Source organism: Stegostoma tigrinum, chromosome 17, assembly GCF_030684315.1.
Source record: "Stegostoma tigrinum isolate sSteTig4 chromosome 17, sSteTig4.hap1, whole genome shotgun sequence".
NCBI classification, from domain to species: Eukaryota; Metazoa; Chordata; class Chondrichthyes; order Orectolobiformes; family Stegostomatidae; genus Stegostoma; species Stegostoma tigrinum.
Genome location: NC_081370.1, coordinates 22,232,198 through 22,248,676, shown reverse-complemented (window position 1 = coordinate 22,248,676; position 16,479 = coordinate 22,232,198). Strand labels below are relative to the sequence as shown.

The 16,479-nt window shown below is 39.7% G+C and overlaps 1 protein-coding gene across 1 annotated transcript in view; it reads left to right on the top strand.

The window, feature by feature from the left end:
• syt8 (synaptotagmin VIII) overlaps positions 1-16,479 on the top strand; it is a 59,436-nt gene that overhangs the window by 36,965 nt on the left and 5,992 nt on the right. The window contains exons 3-7 of the mRNA XM_048545592.2: positions 8,044-8,204; positions 10,494-10,583; positions 11,215-11,382; positions 14,145-14,312; positions 16,109-16,226. Of these exons, the coding sequence (XP_048401549.1) occupies positions 8,044-8,204; positions 10,494-10,583; positions 11,215-11,382; positions 14,145-14,312; positions 16,109-16,226 (705 nt within the window). The remainder of the gene's footprint in view (positions 1-8,043; positions 8,205-10,493; positions 10,584-11,214; positions 11,383-14,144; positions 14,313-16,108; positions 16,227-16,479) is intronic.

Below are 16,479 nucleotides of genomic sequence, written 5' to 3'. Positions count from 1 at the left end.
CATGTTCAGCCTGTTCCTCAGAATTGTGACTACTTCTCTTAAAAGCCAGTATTACAACTGAGGCTAGGCTGGAGCAGGATATCAGTGCAATATTCCATGAGTCCAAGAAGAAAATAGAAATACTTCTTCAAGTTACCAAGATGCCTAAACAAATAGTATCAGAGATAATGGGAACTGCAGATGCTGGAGAATTCCAAGATAATAAAATGTGAGGCTGGATGAACACAGCAGGCCAAGCAGCATCTCAGGAGCACAAAAGCTGACGTTTCGGGCTTAGACCCTTCATCAGAGAGGGGGATGGGGAGAGGGAACTGGAATAAATAGGGAGAGAGGGGGAGGCGGACCGAAGATGGAGAGTAAAGAAGATAGGTGGAGAGAGTGTAGGTGGGGAGGCAGGGTGGGGATAGGTCAGTCCAGGGAAGATGGACAGGTCAAGGAGGTGGGATGAGGTTAGTAGGTAGCTGGGGGTGCGGCAACAACATCAGTTCGCAACAAACAACTGCACCTCCCAGTCGCAAACCATTTCCACTCCCCCTCCCATTCTCTAGATGACATGTCCATCATGGGCCTCCTGCAGTGCCACAATGATGCCACCCGAAGGTTGCAGGAACAGCAACTCATATTCCGCCTGGGAACCCTGCAGCCCAATGGTATCAATGTGGACTTCACAAGTTTCAAAATCTCCCCTTCCCCTACTGCATCCCTAAACCAGCCCAGTTCGTCCCCTCCCCCCACTGTGCCACAAAACCAGCCCAGCTCTTCCCCCCCACCCACTGCATCCCAAAACCAGTCCAACCTGTCTCTGCCTCCCTAACCGGTTCTTCCTCTCACCCATCCCTTCCTCCCACCCCAAGCCGCACCCCCAGCTACCTACTAACCTCATCCCACCTCCTTGACCTGTCCGTCTTCCCTGGACTGACCTATCCCCTCCCTACCTCCCCACCTACACTCTCTCCACCTATCTTCTTTACTCTCCATCTTCGGTCCGCCTCCCCCTCTCTCCCTATTTATTCCAGTTCCCTCTCCCCATTCCCCTCTCTGATGAAGGGTCTAGGCCCGAAACGTCAGCTTTTGTGCTCCTGAGATGCTGCTTGGCCTGCTGTGTTCATCCAGCCTCACATTTTATTGCCTAAACAAATATGTCTTTTTCGGTTTTAAACAAACTTGGTTTCTTATTGATCATAAATATGTGTCATCTACAGTAAACCCTTTGTTCTTTAATTTCCCTACTAATGAAAAGTTTGAATTGGCTGGTGCTGCTGTAACAAAACCATTAGTTATGTCTTTAAATGAATGAAGTAGCATCTAACCACCAATGAAATGCATGAACATAAACCTTTTGTGTTATTAATGCTGTCAATTTTAGTGTACTACTGGGAGCTATGATCAAAAGTTGAGCTAAAGGAGATAATTTTAACTTAACCTATCCATTCTGAAACATGATGAGATTAGGTGAAATACTGTTTCATCAAAACTTACTTAAAACCAATGTAGAGTGATGTAGGGTGGGCACTGCATCTGAACCCACAGGGTGGGGTAGGGCTAAAGTAAAAATTAATGACAAGAGTTATTATGCCTTCCTTCTTCAAAATTATTGATGTTAGGTATTCACAATATGTGTTTGTTTCAGGTTTTAATGATTTTAATTCTTAATCTAACCATTAAAATGTTGTTTGGTTCTTAGCAAATGCTTAATTAGATGATAGGTTCTTTCATACATTGTTATCAGATTGGTGAAGTTTGGAGAATTTATCTTTTAGTTACCTCACTTCCACCAAACCAGTTTGTTGAATATCCCTGTAGTCTTTATTTTCCTTTCCAATAAACATTCATCAAACTCTCCTTTTGCATTTTTTCAGATGATCTATTTTGAGGACAATGCTTTTCGAAGGATTTGATTTTTGCTCATTATGTATGCTGTTCATTGAAGACCTAAATTACTTTCTGTAGAACAATGAAATAGATTAGACTCCCTACAGTGTGGAAACAGGCCCTTTGGCCCAACAAGTCCACACTGCCCCTTGAAGCATCCCACCCAGACCCATCCCCCTATAACCCACACATCCCTGAACACTACAGGCAATTTAGCATTGCTGATCTACCTCACCTGCACATCTTTGGACTGTGGGAGGAAACCCATGCAGACATGGGGAGAATGTGCAAACTCCATATAGACAGACGCCTGAGGCTGGAATTGAACCTAGGTCCCTGGTGCTGTGAGGCTGCAGTGCTAACCATTGAGCCACTGTACTACCCCTAATAGTTACATCAAAACTTAGACCCTGTCAGTACACATCCATTTTGACCTGCTGATTCTGTAATTGAAATACAAATGGACTGACGATCTTCTGTTCAACCACCCCATTTAATATGTTGTGGTATATCTCTTGAAAGTAAGGCCATGGATTCATTTTTTTTTCAAATAATATGCTTTATTTATAAAATTTACCAAGATACATAACAAAGTATTTCAATTAGAAAACTACAGAAATTGCAACAAAATTCAGTTTCATCCATCAGCATATTCCATTCCAAGTCATCTCAATAAAATTATTGATATCTTAATATTTACAATATGCAATACATGTCAGACATTGAAACTGGGGGTAAAACATTTCAAAGTGAAAATTACACAAAGTAGAAAACAAATAAAACTTTTTCCATACGCCATGTTCCACTCTGAGGTGTATCAAAACAAGTTCAATACTCTTGATGTTCACAACACACATACCTTGTGAAGAGTTCCATAGATTCCTGCCCCTCTGAGTATCATGACTGAAGTGCTTTAGATAACAACTTTTCCCTATTACTCCTCCATGACAGCTGCCCCAAGCTTTAGTGCATTCCTTAGCATGTAGTTCTGGTCGTTGGAACATGCTGTCTGCAAAACTCATTCAAGGATAATTGTATGTACTGAAAGTTAAGCAGGTTTCCGGCAGATGTAAGGCCATCTTTGATCAAGTTGATGACCTTCCAGCTGTAGCTGATGTTTGGTGTACATAAAGCAAGAAAGCTGCATCATGCAGTTTCTCAGAATGAAGCTGAATGAAAATAATTGCATCTAATATTGCAATGGCATATTTTGCAAGGAGCTGGAAAATGGTCTCTTCCTTCCACAAGCACCTGGTGGAGCAGTGTGTGGAGGACTTGAGAGATCCGGCATATGGAAAGGATCTGACAGGAAAGTCAAATACAGATATCCTACTGCGCATTTCCCACATCTTTATCCTTCACTACACTTGATGCTGTATATGACTGTGACAAAACAGATGTTCTAGTGTCTAACCTGGGAAATGTGGGTCCACAAGATTTTGACACGTTGTTTATCTGAAAGCATTGGGAAATGATAGTGTGCCATAATTGGACTAGTCATTTTAGCAATAGGATAATCTTAAACATTATGGGGACATTCTTCTTCAGCATGTATTGTTCTGATAATGGTACAGTACCGCAACAAGATTCCACCCATTTGCTTCACAGGTACACCAACAGTGTCACCAATGATACATATATCTCAAATTCCTGATTACCCAGGAAGTTGGATGAGGCCGAGGATCACCAGGAGCTTATTGCTGTGGCAGAGAGTAGGATCAGGAAACTGGAGTGCTTACTATGTTTATGAATTATAGTGCTTGATAAGCAATACTAAATTAAACTCAAAGGGCAATGCTTGTGAAAAAGAAGATAAAACTTGCTTGCTTCAGTATGCAATTAATTCAATTTTCACTTAATTTCTTATGAATCATTCTCCCAGCACTGATTCATGATTTCCTTCGGGCTTTGAGCATTATGTTAAGCAACTGAGAATGCAGAAAGTTTATGTGCTAACATTATGTTGATTGCTAATTGATCTCCAGGGTGATGCACATAGGGAGTTAATAGACGCAGTAGTTTAGAATATTTGCTGCCTCCTGCTGCAAACTGTTTAATGCGTTGGGGTGACATTCTTGCTTTAAATGTCTATGCATAAATTTTCAATCTAACTATGAAAATTAAATCAGCTGTCCTAAATTACAGATATGCATTTTACTATTAATTAAGTATAATAAGTTTAAGAATTTCATTACTGGAGCTAGCCTACACACAAAGGAGGGGAAAAAATGAATTCTATCATTCTCATATTGGCAGGTCTTCAGACAGGAGTAAAATTTCTTGGGTTGCCTCTCAGACTGGCTGCAAATTTACCTGGTGCCTCAAAACTAGGCACAACACACCTGCCCTTGCTTCTTGTGGACCTGTAAAATTATGTCAAACTGGTCAATTTGTTATTACACTGCTATTTATTTTCTTCTAGTATACTGAATCAGATTTAAGAGTGAACTAGAAATTAGGAGCAGGAGTGTGCTATTTGACTGTTCAAGCCTTCACCACCATCTGATGAGATCATGGATGATCAGTTTGTGGTCTTAGCTCCACTTTCCTGTCTGCCTCTTGTAAACTTTGATTCCTTTGTCTATCAAAAATCTTCCCCATTTCACATTGAATGAATTCAATGACACATTCTCCACTGTTTAATAGGGAAGACAATTGCACCCTCAAATGATCCTCTGAGAGAAAACAATTCTCCTCATCTCCAACTTTAAAGCAAGACTTCTTGTTCTTAATCTCTGTCCCTTAAATGTCATCGCTCCTTCAGGGGCAATCATTCACTTTGAATCCACCCCAAGAAGTCCCTCAGGATCTAATGTGTTTCAATAAGATCAGTTTGCATCCATCTGAACTCCAATGGGCAAAGACCAAAACTGTTCAGCCTTTCTTCATTCCAGAAGTTAAGCAAACTTCTAATGAGTTGCTTTTAACAGAACTGTTTTTTTCAAACATGCTGACCAAAATTGCAAATCGCACCTCAGATGTTGCCTCAGCAAGGCTGTGTACAGCTACAGTAGAACTTGCCTATTCTAAAATTCTATCTCCGAGGCATAAGGTGCCAACATGCCATTAGCCTTCCTAGTCACTTTTAAGCTAAGGTTTTGTGACTTGAACACTGGCACATCCAGATCTCTCTATAGCCCCAAGTTTTGCAATTTATCTCCATTTAAATAGTGTACTGCCTTTCTATTTTTCTATTAAGGTCTTTGTGAAGGTGTAAACTATAAATTTCCAGTGAACTGTTGCTCCCCAGTATTCTTCCTTGTCTTCTTCTGTGAGAATGCAGTATGTCATCTTGACCATCATGTCTACCTGCCCTGCTACTTTCAGCAATATGTGGATATTGACACCAGTGTCTGGTGTCAATACTTTCTGGGGTCCTGCCATTCATTGAATAATCCCTTGCCTGTTTGACCTCTCCAAGAGCATAACCTCATACTTTTACCAAGTTGAATTTCATTTGCCACTGTTTTGCTCACGAGACCAGTCTGTTGATAACATCCTGTAGTTTATGGCTATCCTCCCCACTAATTACCAGCATAACAATTTTCAATTTACAAACTTCTTGATCGTAACCCTATGTTTCAGTCCATTCCTCAAATATTAATGACACCAGCACTGAGGCTGAAGAACCTCACTAGAAACAAACATCCGCTCACAGGAACAACCGAAGAAAAAGGAACAAAGAACAGTACAGCACAGGAACACTCGCCTTCAAACCTGCAATTACACATGACACCTTTCTAAACTAAAAACCTTTTGCCTCTATATAGCCCATATCCGTCTCTTCCTTGTCTATTCATGTATCTGCCTCTTAAGCTATTGTATATGCTTCTACCATTTCCTCTGGTAGCACATTCCAGGCACTTACTATCCTCTGTCTAAAAAGCACATCTCCTTTAAACTTTCCCCATTTTGCCTCAAAACTATATCCCATTGTAATTGACACTTCTAACCTGGGGAAAATACTTCAGCCATTCATCTAATCCACGCCTCTCATAATTTTGTAAACTTCTTTCAGGTAGCCCCTTAGCCTCTGACATTCAAGTAAAAACAGCCAAGTTATTTGATTGCTTCTCTTTATTAATAGCCTCCAAACCAAGCAACATCCTGGTAAACAATATCTGTATCCACACCAAAGCCTCCACATCCTTCTGCTATTGTAGTGACCAGAACTATATGCAATATTTCAGTTGTGGCATAACTAAAATTCTATACAGTTGTAACATGACTTGCCAATTTTTACACTCTGCCCTGACTGATGAAGGCAAGCCTATGCTTTTTGACAACTTTATCTACTTGTGTTACCACTTTCTGGGAATTATTGGCCCGTATGCCCCAATCCCTTTATATGTAAACCATCTTAGTGTTCTGCCATTTACTGTATATTTCCCTCCTGCATTAGACCTTCCAAAATGTATCACCCTGCATGAATCCAGATTAAATCCCATTCACCATTTCTCCGCCCAAGTCTCCAGCCTACCTATATCCTGCTGTATTCTCTGGCAATCCTCCTCGCCATCTATCCTCACTGTTGTCCACAAACAAAATTACTAAGCAGACCACCTGCATTCTGTTCCAAATTATTGACATATATTACAAACTACAGGTGTCCCGGAAGTGATCCCTGCAGAACTCCAATGGCCACAGATCTCCACTCAGAAAAACACGCTTCCACTGCTTCTCTGTCTATGATCAAGTCAGGTCTGTATCCATCTTACCAGCTCACTGCAGACCCCATGTGACTTCACCTTCTGTATCAACCTGCCATGAAGAACCTTATGAAAGGGTTTGCTAATATCCATGTAGACAACATCCACCAGCCTTGCCTCATCAATCATCTTTGTCTGGAAAACGCTCTCTCTAATATATGAAACAGGACCTCCTCCACACAAAGTCATGCTGCTTATCACTAATAAGTCCATATTTTCCAAATTGTGAGTAAATCTAATCCCTAAGAACCTTCTCCAATAATTTCCCTCTCACTTATATAAGGCTCACAGGCTTGTAATTTCACGGATTATCCCTGTTGCTCTTCCAAAATGAAGGAACAACATCGACTATTCTCCAGTCCTCTAGGACCTCTCCTGTAGCACTAGACAATAAGAAGATTTCATATAGGGCCACAACAATTTCCTCTCTCACCTCCCTCAGAATTCTGGTATAGATCCCATCAGGTCCTGGGGACTTGTCAATCTTAATGCTTTTCAAAACAGTTAACACCTCCACCCTAGAATATCAATATATGCCTCCCTAGACTTACCATTCACCATGTTCTTCTCATTTGTGAACACTAATGAAAATATTCACTAAAGACCTCACTCTTTTCCTGTCTCCATGCATAAATGCCCTCTTTTGGCATTGAATGGACTTACATTTTCCCTGGTTACCCTCTTGCTCCTTATATGCATATAAAATGTCTTGGGAATTTGCTTAATCCTGTTTGCCAAGAACATTTCATGACCCCTTTGAGCCCTCTTAATTCCTTGTTTAAGTTATTTCCTGCTTTTTTAAAAAAGATATTCTTTGAGGGTTTGTCTTCAGATTCCTAATGTATACCTTTTTTCTTTTTGACTAAGCTCACAATTTCTCTTGCCATCAGAAGTTCCCAAATCTTGCCACCTTTGTCCTTAACATGTTGGTCTTGAACTATAATCAATGGGCCTTCAAAGATTCCCACAGGCCAGGTGTGGATTTACCCCCAAACAGATATTCCATATTTACATTCTCCATCCCTGCCTAATATTGTTGTAGTTAGTCTTCCCCCAGTTTAGTAATTTCACCTAAGTACTACATTTATCTTTGTTCTTAAGTAACTTAAAACTTGCAGAGTTAAGGTCAATGTTTCTGAAATGCTTCCCCACTTGAATTTTAATCACTTGTCAGGTTCATTCCCAATATTAGGTCTAGAATTGCTCCTTCCCTAATTGGGCTATTTACATATTACTTCAAGAAGCCTTTGTGGACAAACTTAACACATTCCCTTCCATCCAAGCCTTTGACACTAAATGAGTCCCAATCAAAAAAGGAGAAGTTAAAGTCAGAGACTATAACAAACCTTTGTTTTTACATTTTTCCATAATCTGTCCACATATCTGTTCCAACTGATATTCGTTTTTTTTTTCTGATTGTGTTATCTCACTATTCATACACATTCTCTCGTTTGTCACTTAGTACCAAAATGGGCCTTGATTGCTATTGCTGCAGGAGTGGGCCTTGTCATCCTGCTCTGTGTCATCTGCATCTGTGTAAAATGTTGCTGCAAAAAGAAGAGGAAGAAAAAGAAGGAGCAAGTTAATTTGAAAAGTCTAAATGGCTCCACCACTACAAGCCTGGTGAGTACTCTAAAACAACAACCCATTCCATTGGCAGGACAGTACTGTGAGCAATTCCACCATCAATGGAACAATTCCACTGTAGCAATTCATAAATGTTCTTGAAGCAAATATTGAGTGATTTTCCTTTTATACAAAAAAACTTATCTGATTGACAAGTCTGTGCTATCAAATCATTAACATTAAAGTGGCACAGCAGCTCAGTGGTTAGCACTCCTACCTTACAGTGCCAGTGACCCAGGTTTGATTCCAACCTTGGGCACTGTCTATGTGAAGTTTGCACATTTTCCCTGTGTCTGTGTGGGTTTCCTCCTGCTGTCGGAAGTGTGCAGCTTTGGTGGACTCTTCATGCTAAATTGTCCAGGAATGTTCAGTTTAAGTGCAGTGTGATAGGGTAGGTTGGTGGGCTGTTCTTTGGAGGATCTGTGTGGATTTGATGGGCCAAATGGCCTGTTTCTACACTGTAGGGATTCTATGAACAATAATTTATATTAACCAAGAGCAATTATCATCAAGAAATGAAAAGTTGTCCATGGAGACATAATGAGACAAAAATGGAGGGACATAAAAAGTAGTGGCAATGAATGTTTCAAATTTGAGGTATTGGGATTGGTGTCAATGAAATACACTGGTGTCAATGAAACCACGTTCCAGTGTATGTTACTGCCTTTAGGTTAGAAAGTGAAGAAGTCTACAGTAACATACTTCCTTTATGCATTCAACAATAGATTAGGAATTTGTTTAAATGTAATCTCAATCTCTCTTGAATTCCATTAACTAGCCATTATTAAAGTGATATACAAGGGAACAGGATAACTCTTATTTGTGAACACTTTGCATACACCCATCTGTTGAAAACAACATGACTTATCAGAATACCACTGTGACGTATGGAATTGAGTAATCACAGGGAATGAAAGCTCTCCATTCCTCACCCACCTCCTCCTCACCAGATTTCTTGATAGCACATACAGAGGCCAGCCCCATGTGTCTTAATATCTGATGTAGGGAATAGGCTATTCAGCATTAATAATATCTGTCTGAGAGCATTATTCACTTGAAAAATTCATATTGAAATCAATCTATAAGTATACATTTTAATATTTAAACTTCCTCCAAAGATGAAAAACCATGTCTATTTTATCCCAACTTTTAGCACAGCAATGTCTTTAATATGACATGAGTATGTTTCATTTAAATGTAGAATTCTTAAGGTATAAGAACACTGAATTACTTAAACATCCTAAAGTAAGTTATAGAATCCAGCACTTCTTTAAATTTAGCTATGCAATACATTGATATATTTTAACGTACTATTCTTCTGAAAGATGGAAAAAAAGTGCTACTGAATGGCATTTATCACCACATCAAACACTAGGCAATATTCCTACAACTACACGAATACAGAAATAATAGCATACAATGACATAGTTGCTGTATATTGCACAAGGTCATGTTCCCATTGTTTTAGGCTTTTATTGTACTAATATCGGGATTGTTTTATCGTAGAAAAATTTGAGGTGTGAAACATAAATTTGGTGTGCTCAGCTCACTGGGGTTTATCAGCAATAGATATGGCAGCTCACCATTAAACCCTCAGGCTGAAACTTCCCATTGAAGCTGTAGCTCTTCCTACCATCTAAGAAATGATAGTCAAGGCCACCTCTGCTATACTGGGATAGAATTAATTGTTGCCAGACAGTTACCTGCCTGAGGTAGGGGTTTCTGCCCTGTGTAAGAGGATTTTCTGCTAACAGGAGTTGTTAGCCAATCAGGTAACAATCCTCCCACGTTGAGGAAGTAGAAAAGCTTTGTTGGGATCAATCAGGCAGACCCATGTGACATGGGCTTTCCTCCTCTCGCAGGTGATGAAGTACCAGCTATGGCCCAGAACAAGCCCTAAAGTGCCAAGCATAACACTAAAGGGCCACAAATGGAACAAACACAGGTGGACTGAAACACTTATCCCACTGCTGGTAAAATATCAGTGAGAATATTTAGATAACTGCCAGCCTGCTCCTGGGGGAGAGTAGAGGTAAAAAAAAATTTCCAGTCCAAGTTACACTTCATTTGCAATGCTATTACACATTAAAAGGGAGATTCTCACCAGATGCATGATTTCTAAAGATTGTTATTCAACAGTTCACTCTTTGGAGGAGCAGCAACATATTTGCATCTTACTACAAATGTGTGAATCCTAAAAAAATTGCTGACAATGAGCAACCCATTTCTTGTTCAAATATACAGATCCTCAATGTGTTGGTCAGCTTCTTGTATTGTGTTTTACAGGTTCAGCCAGATATGTATGATTTGAATGGAGCTGAGGAAAACCGTGGAAAGTTGCAATATTCCTTAGATTATGATTTTAAGAAAGAAGAGGTAAATAGAAAGTTTTACCTAAATCCATCTAAATCAATATCTGTAAAGCTATAAATATTATTGTGCATCTGAAGTAGAAAAGTAGGAACAAATTGAATTAAGATTTATGTTCTTGAACATCATTCAATTCCCTCTAATTGAGAAATATTGTGCAAAAATTAGAAATAGGCAAGATCATGAACAGCACTAATACTTTCTATGGTGAATTATGCTACTGCACAGTTATTTGCATGGTTTGCACGTATAAAATTGCCACTTAGTTGAGGAAGTTAAGAGTGTTTGGAATTAAACCACAACAACGGAGGACGGAAAGAACGAAACGTTTGAGAGAAAAATTCCAATCAGTGCAAATTACACAAAAATTCCAACAGCTTTCTCATGGTAACTGAAGGATATGCTGAAATTCCTCCAATTTTAGGTGTGATCATTAGGGCTAGGTCTGTCTCTAATTTTTTTTGCCATCAATGAGTTTGATTTTTGTGCCTCTTAGATAGATTGACAAGATAAGGCCAGCAGTCCAAATTCCCTCTGGTTCTTCCATTATTTGTATGTAAGCTTTGGGCATGGAACACTTATGTCATAGACTGGGAAATCACCCAATTATATTTCATGCATTTATGATCTCTTGCAGATTACAGTTGGAATTATACAGGCAATGGACTTAATGGCCATGGATCTTGGAGGTACATCTGATCCTTATGTTACTGTGTATCTTCTCCCAGAAAAGACGCATAAATTTGAAACTAAAGTCTACAGGCGAACCTTAAATCCTACCTTCAAAGAACGCTTCACTTTCAAGGTATCGTAACTACTTAACTAATTGTCAGATTGATGTATTTTTCACTGAAATAGGCTGGAGAAGCTAAAGTCAGAAAAAAGCATTCACATTTTGCTTGACAAGAAATTTAGTCTCCTTACGACAACTGCAGTTAAGCTATTTATGTAAGGAAACATTTTGACAGAGTAAGCAAATCAATTACTAGTCCTCCTCTAAAGTGAAGCTCATCTTCTAATCAGTCAGATGATTCACTGCAGCACAACATAGTGGTAATTAATTCCATCTTTAACACATTTCTTTTCATATTAAAGAATAGTATTAAAAATGATATTATATATCACCGTGGTATGTTGGTTTCAATAGAAGGTAAGTTTATTATCTTGCTCATGCATCATGCAGAGGCAAGATTTTAGGCAGGTTGAATAAATTTCTGTTGTGACAGCTATGGCAGAAAGTAGTATGGCAGTGTATGGAATTATGATTTTTATTAACGTATTTTGATTTCAAACATTGCTTGAATTGAGAGCATCCATGTGAAGGACTTAAAATTCTGGTGTGGTAAGGTGATGAAATGGAAAGATTGGCAGCTCATCTGAGAAGAGGAAATGAAAACTGGGCACCCTCGCTTACAGATGGCTGATCTGCAACATTTGTTTTAAACCTGTGCAATGAATTTAAAATTGATCACGCGTTGTTTCTTTTCAAATGTCAGTTTTGACAAGTTTTTCTGACTACAATGAAATTTCAAAATAAATACAAAAAGAACAAAAAGTACTGCAGCTGCTGGAAATCAGACACAAAAACAGAAATTGCTGGAAAAACTCAGCAGGCCTGGCAGCATCTGTGGAGAGAAATCAGGGTTAACATTTCTGATCCAGTGACACTTCTTCAGAATTGATCGTAGCTAGGAGAGTATTGATATTTATAGAGATCATGGAGATAGAACCCACACAGCAGGAAAAAAAATATCAGTTGGACGACAAAGGAGTAAGACCATAAGTCATAGGAGTGGAAGTAAGGCCATTCGGCCCATCTAGTCCACTCCGCCATTTTATCATGGCTGATGGGCATTTCAACTCCACTTCCCTGCACTCTCCCCGTAGCCCTTGTAGTTAAAGATCAGGCTGGGAGAGTGAATGTGGACCATTAGTAGCTGCCAATGGGTACTGTGTGGCATCATTCCAGCTGACGACAAAGCCTAATGTGTGGAGATTGGGGTAGGACATAGCCTCAAGCCCTAAAAGTGTTGAACTTGATATTAAGTCCAGGCGTTCGCAGAATTCCCAAGCAGAAAATGTTGTTCATCCAGCTTGTGCTGAATTTCACGAGAGCACTGCAGGAAGCCTGAGACAGAGATGTTAGCCAGGGAACGGGATGGTGTGTTGAAGTGGCAGGCAACTGGAAGCACAGGGTCTTTTTTTGCAGACAGAACATAGGTATTCCGCAAAATGGTCACACAGCCTACATTTCGTTTCCCCGAAGTAGAGGAGACCACATTGTGAGCAGCGAATGCAGTAGACTGGATTGAAGGACATGCGGGTAAAGCACTGCTTCACCTGGACAATGTACTTGGGCCCTTGAGTACTGAGGAGGGAGGAAGTAAATGGTCTGGTGTCACACATTCTGCAGTTGCAGGGGAAGGTGCCTTGAGGCTGTGTGGTGGGTGTTGGGAAGGAAAAGCAGGCCAGGGTATGCTGGAGGGAATGATCCCTGCAGAAGGCTAACAATGGAGGGGAGGGGAACATGCAGGTACCCATGGCTACCACGCTGACCTAAAAACTTGATATTAGATATCTGTTCTAGCACATCTGTAGCCAATGGATGGATGATTCTGTTCACCTTCTCTCAGGAGTCCAGCAGGCAAAAATGGGTACAAGCCATCAGTGAGTAAAGATGCTATGTTAACTGGCCTGATCATTGATCTGGCTAGGGAACACAGGTTTGTAAATTTCCGGGCATTAGTTCCAGCAATCAGCTGCCATTAGTCTTTGCCCAGATTTTGGAGATTAGGTCATTTGAACTGATGGGGGTGCTCAAGGAGTGTGAAGGTTACATTAGCAGCTGACCTCAAGGCCATGTTGCTCAGATGGGATAAAGATTTCCTTTTAAAGGGATTCGCAAATATCAGAGTTAGATAACCTTACTCCAATGAAGGTTTGGATTCATCAGAAGGTATCAGTAGGGTTTGATGCCAGCTTTTAACAGCCTTAGCTTTTGCCCAGACCTCTCAAGAACTTGAAGGGTGGAAATTCCAAGGGATCTTCAGAAATTCTCCAGAATTTAACTCTTCAATTTTGGAGAAACTGTGGGAGATCCATCCGCTGCCTTCAACTGGAATTTAAAGGTACAAATCAAATAGAGTGGATACCTGATTCAGCCCATATTTTGGTGATATACATACATTTCAAATACTGTCTTTGTTAGAAAATTATATGTAATTTCATTTGGAGCTAATGAGCATTAAGGTTGGGGAGAACTTTCCCTTTGCAAGTGTCACTTTCTAATGGCTCTCATTATATCACAGACTCTGTGCTTCTTTGCCTTTTAGGAGTCTAGGAAGGTGAATGTTTGTGCTCTGGACATTTCCCAGGTTCACATAGATGAGCTGCCAAACAAATATGTTGCAATCTTATTTAGAGCAAGCTTCAGCCAGACAATTACAAGCTAAGTGTGCACAAGAACGATCATCTGAAAGTAGGATTAGGTATGATTGATTGCATTGGAATTCCCATTATCTAGCAATCTTTAAAATTTACTTGAATTCCTTCTTTTTAACCTTATAGGCTAGCCAGGCTGAAATAGCTGACAAGACCGTGGTGATGCAGGTATATGACTTCAACAGATTTTCCAAGCATGACGTAATTGGCGAAGTGAGAATCCCGCTTAACACTGTTAATCTGAACCACGTTGTTGAAGAGTGGCAAGATCTAACCTGTGCAATAAAGGATGAGGTAAGATTTCATCAAAAGCTAATGGAGCTCAACAGTGTCTATTGTTAGGCAAATTTTCTGAACCTGTTGGGTCTCATGATGATATGTATCCCAGACGTGACATGCACAGATCTCCTTTTGTGTCTTGACAAGGTTTTCCTGGTATCCTGCCCCTCAGTTAACACCTCTGAAATAGATATTCTGGCCAATATCACCTAGTTATTTGTGAGGCCTTGCCTTATACAAGTTGCTGTATTTCAACAGTGACGATACTTTAAAGCAATTTAGGATGTCCTGAGCTTGTGAAATGTGCAAAATGCATACAAATTAAAATCAAAGTCTAAAGTATTGCTATGAACCGTGAAGAGAAGTTCTTCAAAACAAGAACACAAGAAGACACTACTCCCCATTTCTGAGTGCTGAAAAAATTGCACTTAAATCCGAGTTTGTTTTCTCCTTCACTGCCAATTTTCAGAGTTTACTTTGTCCTTAATTCCACTGCTTTTTGTCTTTTTTTTTGTAATTTTCCAAATGCATTGCATTTCTTGCGTGGTATTTACTGTGTCTGTGTCTTCTTAACAAAAAAGTTCCGATGTTTCTCAAGCATGACTATCACTCCATAATTCACACAAATTACTTTTAACCATATTTCCTTTTTGTAGAGACACGGTAATTTCATTTTTAAAGCTGTTATTATTGTATCTACCACAGATATTAAACTGATAAACTTGTCAATTTAACGATTAAACTTATCTTCCTTCTTAAAATAATCACTACATAAACCACTCACCGGTCTTCCAACAGAAGTTGACACTAAATAAAGCTTTGAAATAATGGGGAAAAATTAAATGTTGGGTCACTTGGACTGGGGGTTATGAGTGCATTGGAAGCATGGAAGTCAAGTTTACTCTCAAGCTGCAGAATCTTTCATCCACATATCTCCTGCAACATTACCGATGGCCTCCTTGCTTGAATGTCAGCCTGATTGACAGATCTGGTTTTCATTCAGGAGGGCTTGGTGGATGCTAGAGAAGAAGTTACAGCATCAGTTTAAGTCTAAACCAAAAAGTCAGGGTAGTGGTTCTAATGGGGTCAGGGTGATGGTGGTGATGAGTTTCTGATTGTTGGGCTGTGGGCATGGTGAGTGATCAGAGGCCTGAGGGAGCCAAACTTTGGAGCTGTAAGATTTGAGATCAGAAATCTGTGAAATCAGAGGCTGAAGTTGGTTAGCAGGCCTTAAGGGAGGGATTCGATGGCCTTGGAATGAAGTTGGAGGCCTCAGGTGGGGCAGAGGCTCTGTGAGGGAAGTCAAAGGGAGGACATGTAGAGTTTACCAAACATTAGATCTAACAGATAAAATTATTTCCTCCTGCGTCTAGAAGAACTTGCTTTCCTTTAGCTGCCAGTATCCTGGAACATTATTCCACAGTCATAAAAAGCAGCACAGCATTAGGAGCAGCTGGAGGAAACTGGGATTGTTGAGGACCTAAAATAAAACCAAGCAAATGCCACAAATTTAAAGAAGCTATTGACAGCATCTTAAATGAGAATGGCAGGTTTACGTCAAGTTAAAATCCTTAATTGGTTGTGATTTATTTTCTGCTTAAGAAAGAAGGATGATATCCTAAAGAAGAAGTTACACATCTTAAACCATACAAATGTTTACAACAACAAGACATGACATTTTATGTCAAATTATAATTACCAAAATGTTTTGGCTGCTAAGCTGTATTGGTAACATTGACTCCTGTATTTTCTTTCCCTGCTATGCTTTGCTTGAATATTGATGACTTTATTTTGTTTGGTTTCTTTATTAGCAAGTGAAACTTGGTGATATCTGCTTCTCGCTCCGTTATGTTCCTACTTCAAACAAGTTGACGGTTGTAATTTTAGAAGCCAAGAACCTGAGGATTATGGATAAAGATGGTTTATCTGGTGAGATTTCCTACTGAACACTTGTGGTTGCAACTTTCACTGACGGTGCCTCTAACAAAACATTTGTTTTGAACAATCAGCCAGCTTGCATCCTTTCTGTTTCCATGCCGATTGTAAATATCTACTCGTGGAATGTCATTCAAGCATCAATCTTTCAAAATAAAATTGGAATAGGCCAAATACAAGTCCACAATATTTTGCTCTTAGATACTGGTATTGTAATTGGTCGTGGGTGGTAGCTTAAGAAAGGTGA